The following is a 25,518-nucleotide window of genomic DNA, read 5'->3' as shown; positions in this document are numbered from 1 at the left end:
AAAGCAAGCCTTGCGCATCATTGAATGAATATATGCAAGTCAATTTAGATTTACGCGCTAAGAAAAGGTACCACATTTCGGTGTTTGAATTGCCAATTGATGCAATGACATATGAATAAAAGGCGTAAAGCATGAGAGCATGAGCCAATTCAAATTAAAAGGGCGTTCATTCTCAGCGAATGAGCCTAAAAAGGAACAGGCTTGATCATCTTCAAAGAAAGAGAGTGTAATCGTATTGGAATAAGAAGTACAATGCATAAAGAAAGGAATGGTATAGAAAACGAAATAGTCCATAAGATTAAAAAACACCACTTTAAAGGAACAAAGCAAAGCCAATAGCCACAGCAAGTGTACCTTTGATCAAATTACCACCATTCATGCCAATCAATTGAGAAGCTGCGTTCGTGTTCTTTTGTACTTCGGATGCTGCTTGTCTGCTGGCAGTAGTTGTTGAGCCATACATAGGTGCACTGGTTGATGTCACAGTCACCACGGTTGCCAAGGAAGATGAAGAAGTGGATGTGGAAGTTGTGGTCGATGATGAACTGCTTGAGCTTGAAGATGAAGAAGACGATGATGATGAAGTTGAGGCAACAGCGTATCCGACCGAACTTTGAGTGATACCGCTAAAGTATTGACAATTGGAAGAAGCAGGTGCAGGATGAGGAGAGGGTACTTGAACTCCATTGGTGGTATCAGCTTGTTGGAATGTTGATAAGCCAGGGTAACCGTACATGATATCTTGTGCATCATTACCTTGACAAGATTCAAATTGGTTTGGAGCATAATTACCTGGTGCATTGAAATCACAACCTAGTTCATCATACGTATGTCTGCACAAACTTGTTGCACGATTACCGTCAAAGCAAGCACGAGTGCAAAATTGGGTTGCAGACATGAACGAAAACCATTCGTGCATTTGTTGACCGTTATGGAACATCAAACCACCAACCGGGTTTCCATTTCCATCTGCTCCGTGTGGATCCAATTCACCTCCTTCATCACCTGCCGTGATACCAATCTTTGTGAAATCTCCAACACCCGTGATTTGAACGTAATGCGGAGTTTTGAGAAAATGTGCTCCTTGAATTGTACCTTCAGGAATGACCCGTGTTCCACGTCCAGGTTGTGTACAATAAGAAACTTCAACTTGTTCAAAAGTTGCCACTTCTCCTCCATTTGGCGGTGCCCAAACACAGAAATCCTCAACACTGTTCAAATAAAAATTTTGACATTGCGATGTTTGACTACTGCCTGTTCCGCAATCGTTTGTACCTGATTGTCCACTTTCACTTGTCTTGGGTAATCCGGAAGGTGAGGGTACATATGTTGCAGTATATTGACCGTGTACCGATCCTATAAGCGCAAGAGCAGCAGATGCTGTCAATGCTATCCGAGCAACGTTGGACTGTTTTTGACCGTACATCTTGTATGGTAGAAGCAAAAGAATAAAGAGGACGAAAGATGAAACGGGTCTTACAGATCGCATATATATATATGTGTGTGTTTGTTTTCTACGATCTCGGCAAAGAAGCCTACGGTATTCAATGATCACTCCTGTTGTGGCGTGAATGAGTTGCATTACAAGATACATTTGTGGGATAAACACAGCATGTACTGTGCCCGTGAGGGATGATACATGTACGTATAGAAGGCCAATGTACTCCATTAAAACCGCCGGTCTTCCGACAATTTCCTTCTTTTTTCCTTGTCTTCTTGGTTAAGAGAACTACATAGGTGTTTCAAAACATCACAAGCAGGAACAGTGACAGAATAAATCCAATAAAGAAGTAAAGAATGCATAAACAATTGTAGTATGCAGCAATTTCTCCTAAACAAAAAAACTTCGGGAATAGATGTACATTCATTGCATAAATGCATAAGATGCAAAAGATGCTGTAAGATAAGCATATTCTTAAGGGAACGCAATTTGATAAAGTGTTTCTTACGTTTCTTTCGCCCGAAAAGAATTCAAGAAAATTCACCTTGTCTTCGCTTTTCCGTGTACGTATGCTTGCATGTAAAACATCTATCAAGACACTCTTCCAACGGGCCTTTCCCTTGTTCTGCCGATCATTGTTGCAGTTTAGAATCGGGGCAGGGCGTATGCCGGGTGAATGTTACTGCATACATTACGCGTTAATGACTGTGCTAAAGTGCTTCCCTGTGTGTTTATTCGTGCAAGGAACGCGACCATAGAATTTTCCGGGAAAAGCCAAAAATTGTTCTTTTGCAGCAAATAATCAAAAAGATATTCATCAAGGCATCCTATCTCTTCAGTTAAACGACTGGGATCACCAACTTCAATGAGATTATCTAATCGCTCGAATCTAAAATGTCCTCGGACTAGTGTTTGGATTTGCGGGGTCAACGAAAGAATATTGCATGAAATTAATTGTGAAAATACATGTGATTCTATAGGTATATGATGATAATGATGCTATTCCTAAATTTCAAGATTGACTAAACCTCTTCTTCTCCGGCGAAACACTTCTTGCATGTGCTCTACGTACAGCCGGAGAAGGTCCCATCAATGCTTTTAGTGGTGAAGATGGTTGAACATAATAAGATGATTCCTGTTCTTCCGGAGTGCTTTTCAATGTACTGAAAGGCTTGCTTTGGCTTGTATCCGTTCGTCCGTTGGGCGGAGGAATCTTAGACAGTGCTTCTCGCTCAACACTTCTTCCACGACTTTTGCGGCCAGGCGAAGGTGGAAATGTGGGCGAAGGTGTAGAAAATGCATCCACTGCCAAGGATTTGGGAAGAAATTTTGCACTTTGCAAGAATGGCGTATTACGTGCACTTCGTACGGGTGATATCCCTCTATTTCCACTTGGAGGTGGGAAAGATTTCATTGGCGAGCCATAAGGAGGTGTGGGTGCTGCTTCGGATTGTGTGATAGCAGAAGCCGCTCTGTTTGAAGGAACAGAACGACGAACTCTGGCAGGAACGCCTTCCTCACTAATTCGTGCACCCTCTCCACTTCGCTTGGGATGAACGGGGCTTCGAAGACGTCTGTCAGAGTTTACTTTTGTAGGCGATGCAGATCGTGCACGTCTACTTCGCTGGATCACATCCTCCTCCTCACGTCTTTGCACTGATTGTCTCTTTGAGTTAATGCTCTGTAAACCAGACATGCTTCCCGATGAGTCACTTCGGTTTTCTGCAGGTGCAAACATCGATGTCCGATCGGCCAATAAATCCATCGTTTTGTTGCATTCGTCATCTCTTTGACTTGCGAACAAGAGCAAAAATTCTGCGCATTTGATTGCGACTGGACCATCCTGTAGCTCGTCGGAAGCGTTATCCTTAGACTCTTGGCTCTCCTTCTTAGGCGTATAGCGATGTCGTACCATCAACTTGCGTACAACATCTTCGCCTCCTAATTCGTCAAAAAGAGCACATGCAGATCTTGAAGCCATGATAATGCAAATCAGCAGATCAATCGCATGCACTGATGCTTGTCTTTCGTCCGTTTCGTCCGACTTCCAGTACGAAGCATCGACAATGGCTAAGAATAATTCCAAAGTGCTCCTATTTGAACAAATCTTGCCACTTCCAGAGTCCTTCAAACACAAGCCTTGTAACATAGTGAAACAGGCAGTCATCTCTGCACTTGGGTCGAGAGTTGCATCATCAGGAGAAATGGTGCACTCTAGGTGTAAGCGATGTAAATGTGATATTAATGCCAATGCAACACAAGATCTTGGACTCGATTGTGCAAGCCACCATTCTGCCTGTAAGTCTTGTACTTTGGAAGAGGATCCCGCTTGACCTTCTCCTAAAATTGCCATTCCAAAACATCTTTCAAGGCTGGACAAGATATCGATTCTTCTCTCGGTCGTAGCATGTACTGATGCTAGGCCATCCAAAAGATTTTCAATAGTTTTGGCTATGCCGTTGTTGGCATACATGCCAGGCAACATCGTTAATCAGAAGCCGATCTGGCTAGCAGGTTGAAGATGTGTTTCGTCAGTCTAGCTCTATTGCATCATGGTGGTGATTTTGAATGTTGCTTCTTGCAATTTAAATGGTTGCAATTGATCGAGATGATCACAGTCAAGAGGACAACTTTTTTATCCAATCAAGAAAAGTGTTATTCTTTGCCGCGTTTACTTTATAAGATGAGAACAACACTTTTATAGGGACAGGCACAAAAGCACTATTCTCGGCACAAATCAAACACGCGTAATAGACATGTACCCGGCACCCAACGAGTCGATTACAGGGTGAATCGAAAGCGCGTGCGCGTAGCGCACAGGCTTTGCCTATTAGGGGGAACCCCTAATAGGCACTGACAGAGTAATGCAACAATGGACAGAGTAATGCAACAAAAATTTGTGAGTGGAAAAAATCATGATTTCATTAACATTGTATGCCAATATGACGGTGATGAGATGGACCTGCTGCTAACCTTCTCTCTCTGTCTTCTAGTCTTTGCTGCATTAGTAAATTTGCCATGTTTTGTGAGTCATCTAGAGCTTGAACAGCCCGAATAGCAACTGCGCCTGACACTTTTTGATACTCAATAAATTGATCAAATGTACCAGTGAATTTTCTGCTTTTCAGAAGCTCCTTATAGGCAGTTTGTGCTGTAGACATTACTTTAGCTTTGTAAGCCTTATTTCGCTCAGTTGAGATCATACGAAGTTGGCTTGGGTTTAAAACACCACCAAGCTTACACTGGGTTTTGCCCTCGCTTGCTTGTTCATCTTGCATTGAGCGTATTTGTGCTTGTACATCTAGGCGTTGGTGCATCAGCTCACTTGTAACACATACAGCAATTGAGCCACGCAGGTACTTGCTTAGGATTGCCTGATCAAAGGGCTGATCATTTTGTAGGCATGTGTCGATGTATACCTGGTATTTGCGTAACTTAGGAGATGTTCCCGGTGTGCCAACATGCTCAAGGAGGTATTTGCCACGCCTTATAGGCGTAAATAAGGTTTATAGGTCGATTTCTAGGCTTACATCAGGTGTAGGTGTACTTTCACGGTTTGTTTGCTGCGGTAAAAGCTTACAAAGCACAATTTATAGGTTATAGGGCCAAATCCCAGTTTGCCGAAAGCCTGATTTCACGTTTTACAGGGTATAGGCTTAATTACATATACCGGTAAGTGTTACTAAGAAGTTTTCCTTATTTATGCCTTTTATAGAAAGTGAGTTTATATGATTGATTATATTATGGTAATATATCTTGAACGGCTAAAACAAAGTAATATCTAAGGGCTGGTAAATATATATGGTATATAGTAGTATCGTAAATAGGTATATATTTACTTATTAGGCCTGAAACCAGAACGGAAATATAGTGTAGCTACTATAACTATCTAAAATCAGTAAAGTAGGCTGCCTAGTACGTAAATCTGTTATATATATAATAAAGTACTTAAGCTACTCTATTATAAGATAGTCATTTATATACCCGGTCGGTGTAGCCTGTATTTCCTACCCTGTATCAGGCCTAGCTCGTACCTATCTATTCATGATAGTCGATCCTTTTCCGATAATAAATAGTAGGATAAACTCGCTGTTAGTATTAATCGCCTTAATAAGTATGATACCGTCTCGATTAATATTATTTCAGCAGTTTACCTATATATTTTTTTAAGAAACAACGACTTTTTCCTTACGACCAAAGCCGATCATAATGTTTATCTCATCCATGTTCCAGATATAAGTTGAGGTGATTTCATACTTATGTATTTACTCTTCTAGGCGTTCATACCAGTCAGCTAGTTTTATGACTTTTTGCTGTGCATCGAACCGAACCGCCTCAAGTGGTTTTGCGATACCTGTAAATAGGTTTTGCCTATGTAAAAACCTATCTACCCATCTCAGCGAAACCATCGGATCGTCAGGCGGATTTTCCCGTTTTGCCCTGATTTGCGTTGCATAGGATTGCACACTGCGCTTGTTTGGGCTTATTCCCCACACTTCCGCCTCTAGGATATACTGCTTTAAGCCATTTTCTTCATCCTTAGTCAATGCGGTATTTGTGTACTTATGACCATCGACTATGTTTTGCTGATTTTTCTTTAGGCGCCTATATAAGGTAGAAGGGCTTATATTCAACTCTTTTGCAAGACCCCGGTAATTCTGTTTCTTTGCATTTGGGTCAAGCTCCTTAACCACAGCTTGAATTTGTGCTTCTTTGCCTGCCGCAGCAGCAGCCTGTACAATTTTCAGCTCTTTTGCAGCTGCTGTGGCAGCTGCTGCGGCAGCTGCCTTTGCCTTTTCCGACGTTCTTGTCTTCCTCGGCATGATCGGATGGTGGCTATTTTCAAAAAAAATTTGTTGCATTACTCTGTCCATTGTTGCATTACTCTGTCAGTGCCTATTAGGGGTTCCCCCTAATAGGCAAAGCCTGTGCGCTACGCGCACGCGCTTTCGATTCACCCTGTAATCGACTCGTTGGGTGCCGGGTAAGAGGTTGGTTGGTTGGGCACGCGTTGTAATGTATGCAGGGGTGCAAATCCAAGAAAACCTTACTTCCTTCAATTTAAAGTTCTGCAAAGATTGCATTTCATACTCCTGAACAAGAACGTTTAAAACTTCCTTCTATACTTCGACTGCACCGGCTGCGAATCAATCATGTCATGACATCGAGACCGGAAGCTGCCACGCTAATGCCGATAGGCGATGCAAGTACAGCATTTGATGGATATAAAGTTCGTACGGCCGGCATGATTGCTGAGTATGATCAGCAAACTGCTACAATCACGCTTCAATCTGGTAGAGATTCGATCAAAGTTGACGTTTCACTTGTTCTGGATGACGTTTCAAGTGCCGATCTATTAAGGGTAGGTCAAGACGTTTTCGTGATTGGATTGATTGAATGCCTCCTGGAAGAAAATGAGCACGTCAAATTAAACTGTGTTCAAATCTTCGATTGCACCGGATTAGACCTTCTTCAGTGGGAGCAAGCAGGAAGAAAGATGTCTCAATTGATCCATCAAAGAGCAGAAGGCAAACATTGATAGTTCTAGAAGAATAGAGATGTCATTAAGCAAGAGAGAATAGATAGAGGAAATGCTACAAAAGGAAAGATACGATAAAGTAATTGTTCGTGTATGGTCAAGTTTGACTTCAAAAAGCACCGGGGACAGTCTGAGTCGATCCAGCGAGAGGCTCATTGATGGCATTCGAGCTTTTGGCACTACGCAGCTTATTGATCTCATCTGCTGGGGTCTTTGGTCCACTAGGTGCATCGAAGAAGCCCAAGTCGTCGTCATCGTCCACGAGCTGCTTGAAAGGATTTCCGGGCGATGCCGACCCATTACCCCATGGACTAGAAGGGCTCAAAGGAGGAGTTTTGAGAGCATTAGGAATGCTCTTCATGAAATCGCGATTCAAGAATGGATTCGTATTACGACGTGAACGGGTGGTAATGGGTGAAGCGTTACCTGAACTTGACGGTTCTTCTGATTTGTGATCTGAGAATGAAGTCATACCTGTCTTGACGGGTTCCAATTCCTTGAATGGTGACTCAGATTTCTTTTCGCGTGCTGGGGATCCAGGCAAAGCTTCCATCAGACTGCCCCATTGTCGACCATTCGTGGAGGCTGTACGAGAACGGGATCGTGAAGTTGGCACTGGAACATCTTCTTCACCTGCCAAAGGAGCCCACGTATTGGAACGCTTATGCTCAAAAGTTGACATTGCTTGTGTTGGCAAGACAGCCGGTGATCCGTCATCTGCGCCAGTGGCTGCAATAGCACGAACGATGCCATTGAATGAATTCGGGAAAGGTGCTGGACCTTGTCTAGCCACTGCTGTATTGATTGAAAGAGCATCGCTTTCACTTGCTCCACGATGGGGTAGATAACGAGCATTATCGTTGACGGCATTTTGATATTTAGCATCAATGCGTCGCGCTGATCTGACACCCGCTTCACGATTTCGATCAGCCATAAAGTCGGATTTGCTTGGATCGGGACGATGGACTTGCTTGGCTTTAGATGGTTCTGGAATTCCTTCCCGTGGGATACGTGTAAACTTGTTTTCAAAATCGAATTCCGGCAACATAGCTGCAGCATGCGGATTTGTACCGGTCGTCTTGTCTGGGATCGTTGGTGCTGAAGCCATTGCGTTTGGTACTGTATAAGGTGTACTTGTGTATACGCCCAAATCAAACAATGGAGAATTGATATTTTGAGATGATGCATAGAAATCGCTGGCCAAACGTGAAGATGTTTGAGAAGATAATGGAGAAGACGGAGCTATGTAAGATGATGATAGAGGCGGTGATTGAGGAACGTTGGCTGGGATGGGAGATCGACTAGGAGACGGTCTTGAGCTAGGGACGAAATTTGCATGTATATCTGGCTGGGATCGTGCTTTAGAGCGTTGCAAGGATGCTTGTCGATTCAAAGGTCCGACTGCAAATGTATCATTGATGGTAGAAGTTGACCTTGAATTGGAATTGCTCATTCTAGGAACGGTATCATGTCTTGGAAGAGAAGGTTGAACAGGTGGACTTTGTATGGTGGATGATGTAGTTTTTCTTTCTGGCTTTTTACGTTCTTCTCGTAAATGTGCCGGAAAGAGATCGTAATGTTTTGATAATCCACGTTGATCGGCAAAACAAAGTCTACAAAATCTACATGTCGATTCACGTTTTCGTTCTTTTTCTCTTCTTACTTCTTCTTCTATTTCTGTTGGTATTGTTCCTCCTGTTATTTGATCTAATAGGTTTTCCGTCTTTCTACGTAAAGATGAGAATGGTTTATTGAAGATTGCATGACGAACTGGAGATTCTGAGATTACTGTTGCATAATCACGTTGAGCAGAGCGAGGAGCCATGATACCAAATTAAGGACGATGAAGCGAAAGACAATGAATGATGATGATGATGACCAACTTCTCATACGAGCATCCCATCAGAAGAAAAAAGGGCCAATTCTGCCAAAGGGTCTTAGGCGGATCTCGCAATCTCCATTTTGTCTAAAACAATTGTCAAATTCTATCAAAATTGTGCATTTTATCTGCGTTTTGTCTTTTCTCGATCTAAATTCGATCATGCATGAAAAAGTACCTGACCTTCTGCCGCTCCTCACACGATTAGAAATTGATTGGTACTGCACTGCGCTAGTGTGCAATAGGCTTGGGAAAAAAGAGACCCCGCACGTAAGAAGCCACTCTAACGGTTCCGATACTTGCCTTTCTTCTAGACCTTCTCATCATCGACTATAAATAGCCCCACACGTGTTCAGCCGTCATCATTCAAACAAGATGAAATGTTGATTATACAAATGAGACTATCTACACAATGAAGTAAATATAATTTATGATCTTCTCTTCTTATCCTTGCCCAAGAAACGGATATCACTCTTACCCGCTTTGCCAGGTTTCTTTCCACCAACTTTCTGTAGAGGAACATAAGCAAACGGACTCGTTTCACCACGTTTGATATCACCTCCCGCTTTCTTTGCACGGAACTCTTGTCCGATCTGTTTGCGTTCTTGTTTACGTTTCTTGTTATTAGTAGCAGAGGTACCATTTGTTTCTGAAGCCGCTTCTCTTTGACGTTGCAAAGCTGCCAATTGTTCTTCCAATTCCATTTGTTCTGCTTCCATTTCTTCGTCTGCTGCTCGATTACGTTTGTTGTTCTTGTTCAAACGAACTTTACCATTTTTATCTGTAGACATTCCGTGAACACCTCTTTCTCTATCAAGATAAGCGCGACCTGCTCCTTCAACATCAATTTGATTTTCTTCTTCATCCGTTTGAGGTTCATCAGGATCTTCAATCACCATCCTTCCAGTCTCTTCATCCAAGGTGAATCGGGAAGCTTCTTGTCCTGGTTGACGTTTGCGACTCGCAGAAGGCTGCTTGCCGCCAGAAGCAGTCACCTTACCGCCTGATGCCAAAGCACCTCGGTCTAACAGATCCATCGGAGCATCATCATCTTGTAACAGATATTCTTGTTCGATTGCGCTGATGTTCTTGTCACGCTTTTGGCCTTTGGATGGCGCAGAAGATCTTTGACCATTACGTTCACCGTGATCATCTTCTTCATCATCATCTGAATCAGAGATTTCAGATTCTGATCCATAGATTGCTTCCTCGAACGCATCTGCTCCGACTGTTTTTTGGGCACGTTGTCCCATTTGCGGCTTATCAACTTCATCATCATCTTGCTCCATTGCAGCATCGTCTTGACCTGCCTTCTTGCGCTTAGAACGTTCTTTACGTTTACGAATGTTGACCAACAATTTCCGATTATCTTCATCGGTAAGTTGCTCGATGCGCTTATAGCCAAAGCGACGCAAAAGTCTTTCGAAGATATGACGAATCTTTGCTTTGAAATGAACTCGATGATACTTGGAAGAAGAGAACAATGCTCCAACTAAGCCAGGTAGATTGACATCGATGATCTCAGCTGGCAATGAGACAATCACAACCTTGACGAATCCGAGAGCACTCTTCGCAACTTCTCTGTTCGGGCTTGCCAAGAAAATGTCCATCGTGCCCACCATTTCTTCTAATGTCTGTGAGGGTACTTTTTCATGGAACTCATACACCAATCGTGCCAGTGCAGTGATTGAAGCACTGATCATATGCGGCGAAGTTCCTGCCAATCCAGCGGCTACCATTGTGATATATTCATTAATGTTGGCCGAGACTGTCTTGCTGTCCATATCAGCATCCTCATCGTCATTTCCGACATTCTCTTCACCTTCCATCAATCCACGCTTGATCATTCCTCCTGCGTCCATCTTGTTACCCATTTCGACCAAAAGACGATAAGCCAGTTCACGTGCGCCTTGGTTCACTTCTTTGGTTGCCAAAACGGCTTCAGGAATGATTGAAGGCAGAACATGAAGTTCTGTTGCGGGAATCAAGGGCATGATAGATGCCAGCAATGCTGTACGATCACGCTTAGCGCCAACGACGACCGATCCTGTAGTTGCTTGAAGTTTCTCCAACAATTCTGGCAATTTACCAGATTCATTCTCCCCAACGCCCAATACCTTTGCTCCTCTTGAACCTTCCATCAATCTGGCAAGGACACGATAGGACTTCTTTTGAACGGCTGCATCACGATGAGCAAAGAGGGCATCACTTGTTCCCAACGAGAACAAAGCGTCTGCCTCTGCTTGGGTCAAGAACGGCACCATTAAAATCAACAAGTCCATCATTGTATGAGGAATAGGCGGAATGGCTTTAGGTCCGTTATCTTTGTTACCCGTTTGCAAAGTTGGTAATGATTGTTCTAGCGTATTGACGATCTTTTGATATGTTTTACCAATCTCGTCTGCAGTCATGATGCTCATATAAGCTGTCATACAATCTGCCACATATCCACGACTTTCTCCGGGTGACTGAGAAAAGATGTTGAAGAATACTGCCAATAGATTGGGTGCAATTTCGGCTAGTCGGGCAACATACTTCTTTCCGTCTGCGTTTGAAACACCAAAGCTCTCTAGTAACATTTCGCTTGGCGCAGCCGATCTGGCCAAGGATTGACTACGTTCCACGAGAACTTGCAAAGCTCTACAGATGGATGGACGTAAGGATGGTTGTGAATATAGCACGTTTGCCAATAGTTCAACGAATTGCTGTGTTAGAGCATCCAGCATATCCACAGGCAGGTCACAATAACCTGGAAGCAAAGCCCAGATCTGTTCTGTCAGGGCTTCGTACACCTTGGCTTGCACTGGAGCAACTGGCTTTCCGTTTGCATCCAACTCTTCTGCTTCTGCTTGTTTGTTGAATAATGCCTCTGACATTGGTACCATAGTTTGCACAAAGTGGGCAAGAGTTGTGTTCGTGATGTTAGAACGCATCAAAGGCAACAGCCATGCTCGTCCATTTTGTGCTCCATTCTCTCCCAGAAGACCAAGAGGTAAGATTTCCAAAACTGCCTGTGGCCCACAGACTTGGACAAGCGCACCAATCACTCCGTCTACTTGCTCCCGATGATCAAACTTGGGTTGACTGCGCAATTGTCCGATAACAGATAGCAAAGGTAATACAAGAGTTGTTGCTGCTGCTGGCGTGGATTGGTGGGATTTACCCTTTGAGCTTTTGACAGATCCCGCCTTGGGCTTATAGCGTAATCGTAAAACGACAGCTGTAAGCACACCGAAGATCTCTGGCCAAGAGTGTGAATAGCGCAATGCATTCTTGCTGAATGCTTCGTCGAAAAAGCTGATGATGTTTAAAAGCTCATCTTTCTCCTTTCCTGAAGCTTTGGAAGCGGTTAATGCTTGTTCGATGGCCAAATCTGGGATACAGTATCGTACAATTGCAGACAAGCAATCACGTCCAGCCATTCGCACAGATATGGCATCTCTACTTGCTTTGGATTGGGAGGAGAATGCCATCTCTTTCACAGTTGTCCAAACGATCGGCACACGTTCCCAAGCTGGCTGACCATCTTGTACGCGAGAGTAAGCAACCATTGCATTCTCTAGGGCACGTAAGTAAGGACTAATCAATTGGATATCCGTCACCTTTGGTTTGACATTAGCTGACAAAAGGGCATCGAGAGTGGAAACAAGAGCATCTGCATGAACGCTTCGAGTATTGGCTGAATTCAGTGACAGAGAACTTGAGCCTAGTGTTTGCGTAGACAAACCATTCTGGATTGCCATTGGCCTGCTGATCTTGAAGAGGCTCTCGAACACCTCGAATGCAGCAGCTGACAAGAAAGGATTGTTTTGGCCAATCACTCGTAATAGATTGGCTGTCAAAGAAGGGATTGACTTCGAGGGCAACGTAGGCGCCAACATTCTAAGGAAGCCGCAAATCCAAATACCACTATTAGCACTTCCTCCATCGATATTCTTCTGTCTTGCTGCAGCGGCCACTTCGGGTTGCTTTGCCCTTCCTGCTTTGACGTCGTATTTTGGAGCTTGTTGTTTTTTCACACTTCCAGAAGCACCAACTTCAGCTAAAGCAGCTGTTGCCCATTCGGCAGTTTTGACAGCAAAAGGATGTGCTTTTGCATTCCCAACTGAATCTTGTGTTGTATCACTGTATTGCAATACTTGACCAACTAAATCTTGAGCACGTCTGCGTACTTTTGGTCTAGCATCCAAGCATAATCGTAAAGTGGCATTCCAACATCCTCGTAAGCGCAAATCGCTACTTAGCATCGCACGATCGGACGCCAATGCCAAGAGAAGCGGTTCGAATATTCCTAAAGCCGATCGTAAAAGAGCTGCTTGACTTTCTGCAGCATCTGTGGCGACCGTATGTTGTGTATTAGATAAGACTACCGATAATGGCTCGATCAAAGCATGTACTTGAGCGTGCAAGACGGCAGGTGAGACAAAAGGCGTTACAAGTGTTAGTAGATAAAGAGTTGATGATAACAATGAAGAAGATGAATCTGAACCAGACTGTGAGGAGGCTTTGTCTAGCATTGCAACCAATGCCATCAGATATGCCGTTGGCGAAAATGTTTTTGATCCGCTTGATTCTTGCAATGTGGATTCTACGGCTACCAAGAGTTGTGCTGGTGCTCTTTGATTGGGTAGTTTAGAGGCTGTATGATGTCGAATCTTAGCCAATGAATCGGCCAAGCCTTGTCGGCGTGCCACATCAGAGGCATCTGTCATTGAAGACATGTTTGATCGCCTTTGAAGTTGTGATGGTCAAGCTTGAAAAGATCTTACACTCGCTCTGCTTTCTGTTGGATTTTAGAATTTAACTTTTTTTAGAAAAATTGACTTGAGCTGATTTCCGATTTCCACAATTAAGACTCTCACAACACGTGAGCTCTGAAGCGTTCGCGTTCCCGCTGCACTGAGACAGACAGCAGATTAAGAGTCAGTGTGCACCGGTGAATCACATTTATTTTTTCAAAACTGATTGAACGCTTCACTATGGTTCCAGGAACAAGTACGTGTATCACAGTGTCATCGCATCTTTATTGACCCGCGAATCTCGGAGATACCGTAAAATAAGATTCGTGGGGAAGTGAAGAGTGTTCAAATTTTGATAGCATTCATTCTTGCTTTCTCATTATAGCAAAGGCTGTCAAGATGGCCCTCAATGATAGATCGCGGATACCTTCGGATGCTATGGAAGAGGAAGAAGTTGCAGCTGAGCAAGTATCAAAACTACAAGATGCAATAAGCAAAAAAGATGCAAAAGCAATCGAACAGATACAACCTCATATCGGCTTAACATTCTTGTCAGCCGGTTTGGCAAATGCAATGTCAGCAGCATCGACGAATTGGGCAGATGTAACAAAAGTACGTCAACAATTGGAGATGCAAAGGAAACGAAGATCATTCTTGGCTGTAGGATCGAGTATGATTCGTGAAGAAGGGTTGAGGAGTATGGCAAATGGAGTGACTGCAAGTTGTTTACGTGAAATGACATACAGTACGATCAGAATGGGAGCATATGAAAATTTTAAAGAATTATACTCGTCAATAGTGGAACCTAGTTCTTTCGCCAATAAACTCTTGGCGGGAGCCACATCGGGAGCACTTGGCGCTGCCATTTCTACGCCGACCGATCTTGTGAAAGTGCGTATGCAAGCTCCTCGCAAGGCACCGGATTTCAGGCCTCCGTATAAGAATTCATGTGCTGCTTTTGCTGAAATTTACAAGCAAGGTGCAGTATCTGAAGGATTCAAAGGTGGTTTGAATAATTTGTATCGAGGAACCACTCCGAACATCATCCGAGCGTGTATCTTGACGAGTACGCAAATCGGAAGTTATGATGAAATCAAGGGATTTTTCAAAAGGAACTTGCAAATGCAAGAAGGGACAGGATTACACTTTTCTAGTAGTATGGTTGCTGGTCTGTTTTGCAGTTTGGCATCACAGCCAGTAGATGTGATCAAAGTTCGAGTAATGCAAGATCGTTCTGCTAATGCAGTTTCATTAGTAACTTCTTTACTCAAAAATGAAGGTCCAATGGCCTTATACAAGGGATTTGGGATGTGTTGGGCCCGTTTAGGTACGCATACGGTCATTTCGTTGGTTCTCTTTGAACGTTTACGCTCTTTGTTCGGTATTAAACCTCTCTAAAGATGGACTTTGCATAATAATACAGGACATTCGCATATGTACAGTATCATAACAATTGCTCTTTATGCAGATCAGGCAGTGTACAAAGTTTGTGGATAGTCGTGGCTGCGTTTCTCGTTATACGCATTGGACGCCTTCATGTAAAAGTGGCTGTTCGTAGGCGTACTCTTGAAAATTTGTTCCACCTAATTTCAAATATTGTCCACACATCTCACAGAATTTTTACATCCACTCTTTGATCTCACTCCAATCTGTGTATCCCTCTCGATCAGTTGATCTGAAATTTGAGAGCATCATGAAATTGTATTTCTCCAACACGCTTGGACATATCGTCTTTTTTCTCATTTGCGTTCACACAATCATTGCCGGTCCAATCCATCAACATCCACTCAAGGTAGGAAATGATACCAGGAACTCAAAGCATACAGGGACAGGAGCTTCTGATCATATGAAAGGAGCAGTGTCAAATCTTTGGTCACAATTGGAAGCTTATCGACCGGTAAAGGTACTAAATATGACAACCGTTCCTGATGCGCCACTTTATATTCCTTTAGGACCTGATCCACAACGACAAACGCTCTTTACTTCACATACCACCGTTTCGGCAAAAAGTGATTATCTTAAATTTCCAAAAGATTTTCTGTATGGAGTTGCAACTTCGGCTCCTCAGTCTGAAGGTGCGGTAATGGCAGACGGAAGAGGTCCGAGTATTTGGGATAGTTATGCGCATTTGACAAATATGTTACCCAAACAAGATCGTGATGCGTTTGATATCGGTACAAATTTTCGTTATTTGTATACGTTGGATATCGCACGTGTAAAAGCGATGGGTATGAAAGCGTTCTCATTTAGTATCAGTTGGTCAAGGGTTATGCCAATGGGATATGGTGAAGTGAACATGAAAGGGTTGCAATTTTACATTGATTTAGTGCAAGAAATCCGTCGTCAAGGTTTAGAGCCGATTGCAACTTTGTTTCACTGGGATCTTCCGTTACAGCTCGAATTGCATTATGGTGGCTTTCGTGATGAACAAATCATAGAAGATTTCACGGTGTATGCTGAAACGATGTTCAAAGCTCTTGGTAAACATGTTAACAAGTGGATCACGTTTAACGAACCACAATCATTCTGCATTGCACGTTATCCGATCATCAGTCCACACGTTCATGGAAATGAAACTTCAACGGGTGCTTTACCATGGCAATGTGCGGGACACATTCTGAAGGCTCATGGAAGGACATATGAAATGTTTACAACATTGAAAGAAAAAGGAGCTTATCTCAATAAACAATCTGCTATGCTGTCATACAAGAGTGCAGGAGGTCATAGTGTCTTATATCGTGATGGCAATAAAGATGATCAAAAAGCTCGTGAACGTGTTCAAGATTTTTATTTCGGCTTATTTGCTGAACCAATTTATCTTACCGGTCAATATCCCGGCACTGTACGAGATGAAATTCCAAAAGGATGGTTACCTGAAATTGAAGATGAAGATCGAAAAAGGATTAAAGGTTCAGCAGATTTCATGGCAACAGATTTCTTTTCTTCACGTATAACAAAATCAACGGAACGTGAAGGTGGTTTTGAGAAATGTGTCGGTAATATAAAACATGTTGCTTGGCCTGATTGTACAGATTTTACCGATACACTTTCTGATGGAACATTGATCGGAGAAAGGTCAGACCCTTCAACAGAGAATTGGTTGATGAATACTGCCGGACAATTACGTGAGCATCTCCGCTGGTTAGCCGAACGTTATCCAACAAAAGGTGGAATTTATATCACGGAAATCGGATGGGCAGAACGCGGAGAACATGACAAGAAAACGCTTGCAGATATTCGACATGACGATGGCCGTCAACGATATTTACGTGATCATTTAGCAGAAATGCTGTGGGCAATCTATAAAGATGGAACCGCAGTTAAAGGTGTTTTGTTCTGGTCAGCAACAAGTGCTGTCGAATGGGAACAAGGTAGAACACCAAAGTTTGGCTTGCAATCTATTGATTATTCCACTCCTGAGTTGACTAGAACATATTTAGGCAGCTTTTTCTTCCTCAAACACTTTTTCGAGCATCATGTCCGATAGTATTTATCTATAATGATGTATGGTTCTTCCTCTCTTCACAAGATCTCTTTAACCGATATTATTATCCGAGTATTAGATCATGTCACTCGGGGAAATTTGAATTATTTCTCCGCTTTTATTAGTTGGAACTACTCGTGCAGCAACATATGCACGACTACATGCATACCGTTCAACCAAAAGCGTTTCTCGTCAGGTTCAATCACCGGTCTTGATATGGCAGGGAGAGCATAGAGGAAAGATGAGAGTCTGAATGGTGATTTATCTGATGTATGATCACCTCACCATCCTTTCAATGTTATCTTTCAAATCAATATACAACGAGGAACAAATGGATCCCGAGAAGAGTTTATTTATATTTTGGGTTGAGCTAGTATGCAATCAAATGTTGCCACCAAGGCTGTTATAGTGCTTATATGCTGCATCTCGGCATCTTGTTGCTCTTCGCGCTATAAAACACCGATCCCAAATTAACAGCTGGCAATACAGGCTTGCGTGCGCGTTTATCCCTCAAAGGAACGGCGATATATTTTTGGAATTGAAGTTGGACTGTTTCCAGTGGAAGGTAGAACAGCGGTCCGCACTGCACTTTGGCTCATTTGCCGATTCAATGGAGCAGAGAAGTCTAGACTAACTTGCACCGCGGCGCATATGCACAGTAAAAGCAGTTAGTTGGTCTTTGCGTTTGCCTAATTTTAACTTGGCAAATTCTCACTTTTTTTTCTTACTTCACTCCGCGTCGGGAGGTTCTTCCTCTCTTTATTTTAAGAGAGACATGGAGAGCGGAGGGATTAAGTTACTTCGCACGCGTTAATCTTTCTCCATGTGTGCGCACGCAAATATCAATGCGCACTAAAACTGGAGAAGCGGAATGTGCCTTCCTTCTTTTAATGTACATGTGCATTCAATTATGAAGCAGGCCAGCTGGACAACTTTATTTGGGAGAATACAAGCGAACGTATTAGGAGTCAAATAATAATTCTTATCCCTTCCTTCTTGAAAAGTTTTCTTTCCCCTCTCCATCATACATCGATCTTTTGTAGCCTCGTGCATTCAAAGTAGATCTTCCCTTTTAACTCAATCCCTCTTATAATCACAATGGCTTCTATGTTCAACATCGCACGATCGGCCATTCCACGTAATGGTTTGCGTGCAAGCTCAATGGCACGTTCAGCTGCTATTCGTCCTGCTCCTTTAGCAAGTGCAGCTCGTAGCAACAACTTTGTCACTTGGGCTCCTACCTCAGAACCAAAATTGAGCGCAGTACAACAAAACCCAGGTCCTCCTCCTCCAGTAGAGAACATTGGTGTTGATGCAGTGTAAGTTGAACAAGTGATGAATATTGCATTCTACTTTTCGTTTACTTAACTTCTCTTCTTTCCACTACAGCTTGCGTCAAAATGTCAATGACCCCGAGTCACACACAACAACCATTTTCCAAGAATTCTCCTTGGAAGGCCAGACTGCCGTGGTAACAGGTGGAAATGGTGGTTTGGGTTTGGAAATGGCTTTGGCTTTCGTTGAAGCAGGAGCACATGTCTACGCAATCGACGTTCCCGAACAACCTTCAGAAGAATTCAAAATTGTCGCAGAGCACTGCCGTATCATGAACAGAGATTTGAAGTACATCTCTGCTTCCGTCACAGATGACAAAGAAATGAACGATGTTATGGCATTCGTCGTCAAAGACTCAGGAACAGATTCTATGGACATTTGTGTTGCTGCTGCAGGTATTTTGGGCACAGCTGATGCTCTAGATTACCCAGTTGATGACTTCAAGAGAATCTTTGATGTCAACACAACCGGTGTTTTCATCACTGCCCGTTCCGCTGCTATTCAAATGCACAAGCAAAAGAACGTTTCAGGATCGATCATTTTGATCGCTTCCATGTCTGGTTCCATTGTCAATCGTGATCACCACTGGGTCGCATACAATGCTTCCAAATCTGCAGTCTTGCAAATGGGAAGAAACTTGGCCGCTGAATGGGGACCAAAGGGTATCCGTGTCAACTGTATCTCTCCAGGTCACATTCGTACACGTATGACATCTGTCTACTTGGACGCAAACCCACACTTGTTGGTTAAATGGAGTACATCTAACCCATTGGGTCGTTTGGGTCGTTCATCTGAAATGCGTGGTGTTGCTGTTTGGCTTGCAAGTTCAGCTTCTTCTTTCTGCAACGGATCTGATATCGTTGTTTCAGGAGGTCATCAAATCTGGTAAACGAATGACGGAGTGGCAATTTTATCAGTCTCTTTACCTCTCTAACCTTTATCGGAACATGGATCAAGCTCACTCTTCTATCAAGCAAGTGCAACCTTTTTCTTTCCTTTTTTCTCTCCTGGCTTACCTCAATCAACCTAGATATATGAAGACGGATGATTTCCACGTTTTCCTCGCAATCACAACATACAATCTCGTACGCTTTTATTGGTTATTACTTCCAATTTTGTCGTACAGGTTCAGCACTTTTCTGTAAATAGCATATTTGTGCGAACTATAATTTTACAATTGGCAATCCATCGTTCGAGAATGATTTGACATAAGTGGCAATTCATGTACGTTTTCATCATTGTGTACATTGTAAGACCTCATCGTACGTACGTCCAAGATTCGTTTTGATTGTTCCGCAGGTAAGAAGAGCTTATCTATAAAATTGCACGCGCTAATGAAGATCCTGGGCAGGTGGAGGCATTAAAAGCGTGCTTTCGCATTTCGGGTTACATTGCAAAAATATGATGCTTATGTAATTGTCTTCTCCGCCTTTTTCGTTAAGTGCGCCGCGAAATTAGCCCCTGAGCATTGATTGGTGTTGGTTGATCTTTACCTATGCAACTCATCTCTGTGCCCCTATTGTGTTGGACTCCTGGAAGAGATCGACAAAGCATAGACTGATTGACTGACCCCCTAAGAAGAACGAGAAGACGGAGAGGAGTTGTACCGATTGTACATGCATTCAACATAGCACACCAGACCAGTGTTGTAACATTTACGCATATATTCCTGTATCTATAGTGTTGTTCTGTTTCATTTTGTTGTTGTTCGTTTTCTAACTCTGGAAATCATGGATCAAGCGACCACCACTTCAACTTCATCCTCGATTGGAAATCCAACTTCGGCCATTCATTTAGGCGGTCATCCATTACCACCCTTGATCGAACTTGAATCAACAAGCGGAGGATATATCGATTTATTCTTATTATCGTTACAGCGACCTGTTCTGTTATTCATCTATCCACGAACGGCATCAGAAGGTGAACAAGTTTCTGATTCTTGGAAAAATATTCCAGGCGCTTTTGGTTGTACTTCACATTTACGATCGGTACAAGAATCTGTCAAAACACTTCAAGCAAAAGAAAAAGATTTAGTTGTCTTTGGCTTAAGTGGTCAATCAGCAAAAGAACAAAAATCATTCTCTGATCGATTCAAACTTGGTTTTCCTCTTTTGAGCGATAAAGATTTATTATTACAAAAAGCTTTGGATCTTCCAACGTTCACCTGGAATCAAAACACTTACCTTCAACGGATCACCTTACTCTTACGTGAAGGACAAGTGACCCAATACCAATTCCCAATTCCTCAACCGACAAAAGCGGCAGAAGAAGCATTAAAAATGCTTGATGCCGGTAAGCCAACAACCGAACAGCAACCATCTACAATGTCGATGAGTAACGCATATACCGAGAGAAAGAGTGAATTGAGTGTACATGATGATGTGTATAGAGATGGCCTTCCTGCATCCCAAAACAGGCCGAGAGACTTGACAGGTAGCATTCGAAGCTTCAAAGGTTTGCAGAGAGCCATGCGACAGACCTCATCCGTTGGCAAATCTGAACATCCTTTAGCTTCGTCTGATACAGCAAGTTGGCGAAACAGTTTAGTGGCAGTCGATAATGAAAGTGGAGAGATTGTAGGTATTCTGGCACACAATGTCACTTTGACAGGGACAGGGTTGCCTCCCAACGAAAGCTCTGCTTTGAGCAGCGAAGAGGAAGAAGATGAGATTCCAACTCCCTCACAAATACTTCAAAAGCCGGCTCATACGTATTTTGACAACAAATCACAAAACCCAACGCTACTCAAAGCTGCTACTGCTTATCATGATCCTGACGTACGACCGCGCAGTCGTGAAGGAAGTGTATTGGGTGAAGATACGTTTGCTCCTCCTCCGCTTCCGGATAAGCCAGACTTCCTGCGGGATGAACAAGAGGTGAATGACGATGAAAGTGACAGCGATGCAGGATTCAGTGATGGAGAAGCAATCGAAAATCAAGTACGTACACGTGCAAAGCATGTTGAAGCTCATAGACCGGATCTATTACGTGATGGCGATCTTCATGAGAGAGAAGGTGATATGGCAAGCGATGTCAGCGGTTCTACCGTTGGAGGACCTGCAGTACAACTTTGGAAAAAGGCGAGAGGAGGTAAACAAGGTGAACAGAAAAGGAAACAGAAAAAGATACAAAAGCTGGCTGATAAGCAAAGAGCAATCGATGAGCGGGCAGCAGCCAAGACAAAACCACCAATCATAGCACCTAAGCCCGAGAAGTTTGAACAAATCTCCACAAAAGCAGAGAGTAGCAAAGCAGCCGAGCCTATCAAGGAAGTAGCCAATCTATCTCCACCTCCTGCACCTGCTGCACAAACACCACCTTCAATCGAAACCGTGAATGCAGCCCGTGCCAATCGCGGTGGAAGACGACGTGATCAAATGGCCACATCTCAAGTTCGAAGTATCGAAGATCGTGTTTGGCAATCAGCTCTTGAAAATGAAAGTTTACCGATCGATGCACCTTATACACACTTGCCATTCCAACCAACCAAACCCAAACCTGAAACGATTAACGAAACGAGCGAAGAAGGCGGACCGGAGATGAAACATCACCGACAAAAACAGCAACGATCAATATACCCACTTGCGAATCAGATCATGCAAGGAAATTCAGTCTTGATTGAATTTTTGGCAGGGTCAAGAATTGCAGCAAGTATCATCCATGAGACTGCTACCCATCTCTTGAGCCCAGAAGCAACAGCAGGCGCAGTACCTTCTCAACATGCTGCCAAAGTTCGTTCAGGACCTGACGCTTTTTCACCCACAAGTGTTGAGCCTTTGGCCAGAACAGGGGCTTTACGGTACATTCCCGTCTTGCCAAGTCATCTTTTATGGTTCTTTGGCATGAATGGCGCTGATGAGCAGCAAGAAGCAAACACTCAAAGCGAGCCAGTAGATTATATGGCTTTGACGAATGCAACGGCCAACAATATCGTTTCGATGGGAAGTGATATGGCAAACGTGTTGTCCTCTATGGCACTTTCTGCACCGAATCAAGTTTTAGATATTGCAAGTCGCAGTGCATCTTCTGCTTGGAGTGGAATGTCTTATTGGGGAGCAGAAGCGAGTAATTGGATCGGATCAACATTAACATCGTATCTTTCAGCAACAACTTCTTCGATAGACGGAAATGGTGCACAACCGTCCATCAAATGGTTACAAGATGAATCGGATGATCTGCATACCACTCAACCTGGTGATGAAGATGCTTCGGAATGGGAATGGAAAGCACCAGAGAGCTTTGGTCCGGCAGCAGAAGAAGATTGGACAAGTACACCTAGACCGGTTTATAGAAGAAAGAGACCGGTTCCTTCCCTTTATGGTGGCTTCCAAGTTCGTCAACAAGGAGATTCAGTCATTCATCAGAGCAGCGGCACGACAGATAGAATACCTCATGGAGAATTGACGATTGAGGGACCTCAGTCAAGTCGTTATTCAATCGTTCATTTTGACAATGAAGGTGTAGGAAGACATGCTCTTCTCAGTGCTGGAATGTCAAAATGAAAGCTTAATAGCACGCAGACAGATTATTTGTATATATTCATTTATCTTATCATAATATCCATTAAATGATGATTAGTGAGGCATAATATCCATTAAATGATGATTAGTGAGGTATCCAAGAGAGTTATAAGTCTATAAATGTGGGGGTGATGAGATTATTTGTTTTTCTTGCTTGATCCGTTCTGTTGAAGATGTTGAGATCCAGTAAAAGCGTTCAAAAGCGTTGGATGCAAATGAGGCTCCCAAGCAACACGAATACGTCGAAGTTCGTTACGAATGGTGCATCTTTGATTTGCTCCTTTGCTCATATACACCAACGAATTTGCGATAAATTCAAGTAAGATCGCAAACAAGATTGCAAAAGGTGCGACTACGAGCAGCAAAGAAGAAGAAATCACTGCACGCAAGCTTTCCAATCGTTGAATAGATGCATTTGTAACCCGGAACGTATGTCGAACGGCAGTTTGACGTTCTGCATCTTTGATCTCAAACGGTGGCGTGGCACCCAAAGCATAAGCAGCACGTAAGCCACTCGAGAAACCATCTTCATGAAAACCATAGTTCGTCCATGCACCTGCAAAATGAGCTCCATTCCATATTCCTTGCCAATCACGTAATTGCTTTTGTGCTTCAACACTTTTTGCCGTGTATACTGGATGTTCGTATGAGATTCGTTTGAGCGTCTTTGCTGGATCACAAACGTTTTCAGGTGCATTCAATGTAACCAAAATTGGACCATACTTTTTCTCATCCAAAGATTGTAGCAAATTCATCCAATATGTCAACACCACTCCATCTTCGTCCTTTTTGCCATCTTGTGATTCTGTAATGAAGTTCCATGCGGACCATGCAGACCTTCTGACGGGCATCAACTTTTCATCCGTATGCAATAGAACCGTATTCTTGTTGAATTCGAATTGTTGCAAGATGGATTGCAATTCTTTGCCTTTATTATCATTTGATGCAAATTGACCAGAAAGGATGCGTGCTGTTGTATCTGCATGACTTGCAAAAATTACACGATCGAATGATGAAACATGTCCGTTTGCCGTACTGATGAGCCATTGCGATTTCTCTTTATCGAAAGATGCTTCGACAACCCTTCCAGCTTTTGAACCTTTGTGTAAGTGGGATTCGGGTAATTTTGATAAGACTCTTTCGACGTAGGTTCTTGAACCTCCATTCAAGGTAAGCCATTGCGGTCTATCTAGAATTTGCAAGAGGTGATGATTATGCATAAACCGTAGCAAAGTCAAAGCTGGAAATTCAGAAACCGTTCGATCTGCTGGAGTTGACCAAATACAAGCTGTCATTGGAACCAAATAATTCCGAACGAAAGATTGACTATAACCACGCTCTTTTAGCCATTCGCCAATACTCTGCTTTGCAAATTTGCTTGCTTTTACATCACTTTTGTTTTTGGCATGTTTATCAAAATGAGCGAGCGATTCGACTGATTGATGATTAAATCGAATGATATCCCAAACCATTCTCCAATGTGTTGGACTGAACAAATTACTCCATTGACAAAACAGGCTGACGGGTGTAGCACCTGCCCATTCAAATTCTCCTCGTTCTTTTGTTGATCCTTTAGTGGCGGACAGGGTTGGGAATGCACCACTTGCCGTAAAAGGTGTTTGTGTTTTAGGTTGAGGTAAAGGTGCCGTCCTACTAACAGAGAATGACATATCCGAAGCGATAATTTTGATATTCAAATGATTCAAAAATGCCAAAAAGTTCGGATAAGTAACTTTATTAAAAACGATAAAACCTGTATCTGTCATTACACTTTTTGATTTTTCGTTTGGTTTTTCGAATAAGACTGTATTTGTATGACCGCCAACGTAATCGTTCGCTTCGAATAAATGAACATCATGATTTGAATGTTCATTCAATGCCCATACGGCCGATACACCGGCCACACCACCTCCGATCACAGCAACCTTCATGGCGAGAATAAATGGAAAGATGGATGATCACTAAGAAGATGTTGTTAAAGTCTGTGCACGATGAGAAGCTTTGATGTTGCATTTCTCCGGACCCTAACGCTGCTGCTTGTGCGTATGCAAGATTACCTGAAAGTCGGGCAGGCAGGCAACAATGGCTTAGCATGCATTAAGCAGGCATACACTCACGCGTATAAAGAAAGGTAGGCTTTAATTCTTTCATTTTTGAAAAAGTCACGGGACTTGGAGAATCATGAAAGCGCTAAACAGGAACATTCTCTAAATTTTAAAGATATCTTGCATTACCATCACTTTCAACATAAAATCAATCGTGACAAGATGGCAGCAAAGTCAAAAGCAAGGTAAGCAGATGGAGTAATGCATATTATCTACTGGCTCCGAGCTAATTCACCCTCTTTCCCCTGCCTCAGAGTCGTGATCGCACGTCTATTCTCAACTGCAGGAACAGGATATATCTACACAATGCGAAGACTACGATTGGCTGATAAGCTATCCATGATGAAATACGATCCTAGAGGTATGTAGCACGATTACTTTTTCGAGACAAACAGAATTCCCTCTGACGCCATCTTTCATCCCATCTATACAGTCCGGAGGCACGTCTTATTCGAAGAAAAGAAGAAATGACATCG

The 25,518-nt window shown here is 43.0% G+C and overlaps 12 protein-coding genes across 12 annotated transcripts; 5 read left to right on the top strand and 7 right to left on the bottom strand.

Annotated features, from left to right (window-relative positions):
* Window positions 1–229: 229 nt before the first annotated feature.
* On the bottom strand, window positions 230–1,859 carry FA14DRAFT_159678 (uncharacterized protein). Its single transcript, XM_025498322.1, has one exon. It carries the CDS (start codon window positions 1,424–1,426, stop codon window positions 314–316), a length of 1,113 nt encoding a protein of 370 aa, XP_025358113.1. The 5' UTR covers window positions 1,427–1,859; the 3' UTR covers window positions 230–313.
* Window positions 1,860–2,366: 507 nt separating this feature from the next.
* On the bottom strand, window positions 2,367–4,096 carry FA14DRAFT_170585 (uncharacterized protein). The gene has a single exon (XM_025500281.1). The coding sequence runs from the start codon at window positions 3,924–3,926 to the stop codon at window positions 2,454–2,456; it is 1,473 nt and encodes a 490-aa protein (XP_025358112.1). The 5' UTR covers window positions 3,927–4,096; the 3' UTR covers window positions 2,367–2,453.
* Window positions 4,097–4,348: 252 nt separating this feature from the next.
* On the bottom strand, window positions 4,349–4,988 carry FA14DRAFT_159677 (uncharacterized protein). Its single transcript, XM_025498321.1, has one exon. The coding sequence runs from the start codon at window positions 4,717–4,719 to the stop codon at window positions 4,366–4,368; it is 354 nt and encodes a 117-aa protein (XP_025358111.1). The 5' UTR covers window positions 4,720–4,988; the 3' UTR covers window positions 4,349–4,365.
* A 352-nt stretch (window positions 4,989–5,340) lies between these two features.
* On the bottom strand, window positions 5,341–6,308 carry FA14DRAFT_159676 (uncharacterized protein). Its single transcript, XM_025498320.1, has one exon. The coding sequence runs from the start codon at window positions 6,262–6,264 to the stop codon at window positions 5,707–5,709; it is 558 nt and encodes a 185-aa protein (XP_025358110.1). The 5' UTR covers window positions 6,265–6,308; the 3' UTR covers window positions 5,341–5,706.
* Window positions 6,309–7,089: 781 nt separating this feature from the next.
* FA14DRAFT_153163 (uncharacterized protein) lies at window positions 7,090–8,805 on the bottom strand (the record flags this gene model as incomplete). The annotated part of the gene is made up of 1 exon (XM_025497582.1): window positions 7,090–8,805. One exon carries the CDS (start codon window positions 8,803–8,805, stop codon window positions 7,090–7,092), a length of 1,716 nt encoding a protein of 571 aa, XP_025358109.1.
* A 400-nt stretch (window positions 8,806–9,205) lies between these two features.
* FA14DRAFT_19454 (NUC173-domain-containing protein) lies at window positions 9,206–13,606 on the bottom strand. The gene has a single exon (XM_025501985.1). The coding sequence runs from the start codon at window positions 13,578–13,580 to the stop codon at window positions 9,288–9,290; it is 4,293 nt and encodes a 1,430-aa protein (XP_025358108.1). The 5' UTR covers window positions 13,581–13,606; the 3' UTR covers window positions 9,206–9,287.
* Window positions 13,607–13,838: 232 nt separating this feature from the next.
* Window positions 13,839–14,996, top strand: FA14DRAFT_153161 (mitochondrial carrier; the record flags this gene model as incomplete). The annotated part of the gene is made up of 2 exons (XM_025497581.1): window positions 13,839–13,854; window positions 13,984–14,996. 2 exons carry the CDS (start codon window positions 13,839–13,841, stop codon window positions 14,994–14,996), a joined length of 1,029 nt encoding a protein of 342 aa, XP_025358107.1.
* A 619-nt stretch (window positions 14,997–15,615) lies between these two features.
* On the top strand, window positions 15,616–17,076 carry FA14DRAFT_116207 (glycoside hydrolase; the record flags this gene model as incomplete). The annotated part of the gene is made up of 1 exon (XM_025496160.1): window positions 15,616–17,076. A coding segment is annotated over one exon (1,461 nt), but the record flags the coding sequence as incomplete, so codon positions are not given.
* A 1,167-nt stretch (window positions 17,077–18,243) lies between these two features.
* FA14DRAFT_117546 (NAD(P)-binding protein) lies at window positions 18,244–19,306 on the top strand (the record flags this gene model as incomplete). Its single annotated transcript, XM_025496238.1, has 2 exons — window positions 18,244–18,401; window positions 18,472–19,306. 2 exons carry the CDS (start codon window positions 18,244–18,246, stop codon window positions 19,304–19,306), a joined length of 993 nt encoding a protein of 330 aa, XP_025358105.1.
* A 687-nt stretch (window positions 19,307–19,993) lies between these two features.
* Window positions 19,994–20,702, top strand: FA14DRAFT_130712 (uncharacterized protein; the record flags this gene model as incomplete). Its single annotated transcript, XM_025496917.1, has 1 exon — window positions 19,994–20,702. A coding segment is annotated over exon 1 (555 nt), but the record flags the coding sequence as incomplete, so codon positions are not given.
* A 2,289-nt stretch (window positions 20,703–22,991) lies between these two features.
* FA14DRAFT_166822 (FAD/NAD(P)-binding domain-containing protein) lies at window positions 22,992–24,918 on the bottom strand (the record flags this gene model as incomplete). The annotated part of the gene is made up of 3 exons (XM_025500046.1): window positions 24,592–24,918; window positions 23,378–24,495; window positions 22,992–23,051 (listed from the first exon to the last, which is right to left on the bottom strand). The coding sequence occupies exons 1-3, from the start codon at window positions 24,866–24,868 to the stop codon at window positions 22,992–22,994; spliced, it is 1,455 nt and encodes a 484-aa protein (XP_025358103.1). The 5' UTR covers window positions 24,869–24,918.
* Window positions 24,919–25,204: 286 nt separating this feature from the next.
* Window positions 25,205–25,513, top strand: FA14DRAFT_177082 (putative 50s ribosomal protein L33; the record flags this gene model as incomplete). The annotated part of the gene is made up of 3 exons (XM_025500723.1): window positions 25,205–25,227; window positions 25,297–25,403; window positions 25,476–25,513. 3 exons carry the CDS (start codon window positions 25,205–25,207, stop codon window positions 25,511–25,513), a joined length of 168 nt encoding a protein of 55 aa, XP_025358102.1.
* Between the last annotated feature and the right edge of the window lie 5 nt (window positions 25,514–25,518).

The sequence above is a fragment of the Meira miltonrushii genome (genome assembly GCF_003144205.1).
Source record: "Meira miltonrushii strain MCA 3882 unplaced genomic scaffold FA14scaffold_1, whole genome shotgun sequence".
NCBI classification, from domain to species: Eukaryota; Fungi; Basidiomycota; class Exobasidiomycetes; order Exobasidiales; family Brachybasidiaceae; genus Meira; species Meira miltonrushii.
The sequence above is the reverse complement of the archived record's forward strand: the minus strand, read 5'-3'. Positions and strand labels throughout refer to the sequence as shown.

Coding starts and splice junctions, on each gene's coding strand:
- FA14DRAFT_159678 (XM_025498322.1), bottom strand. CDS start 1,426: ATGTACGGTCAAAAACAGTCCAACGTTGCTCGGATAGCATTGACAGCA.
- FA14DRAFT_170585 (XM_025500281.1), bottom strand. CDS start 3,926: ATGTTGCCTGGCATGTATGCCAACAACGGCATAGCCAAAACTATTGAA.
- FA14DRAFT_159677 (XM_025498321.1), bottom strand. CDS start 4,719: ATGCAAGATGAACAAGCAAGCGAGGGCAAAACCCAGTGTAAGCTTGGT.
- FA14DRAFT_159676 (XM_025498320.1), bottom strand. CDS start 6,264: ATGCCGAGGAAGACAAGAACGTCGGAAAAGGCAAAGGCAGCTGCCGCA.
- FA14DRAFT_19454 (XM_025501985.1), bottom strand. CDS start 13,580: ATGTCTTCAATGACAGATGCCTCTGATGTGGCACGCCGACAAGGCTTG.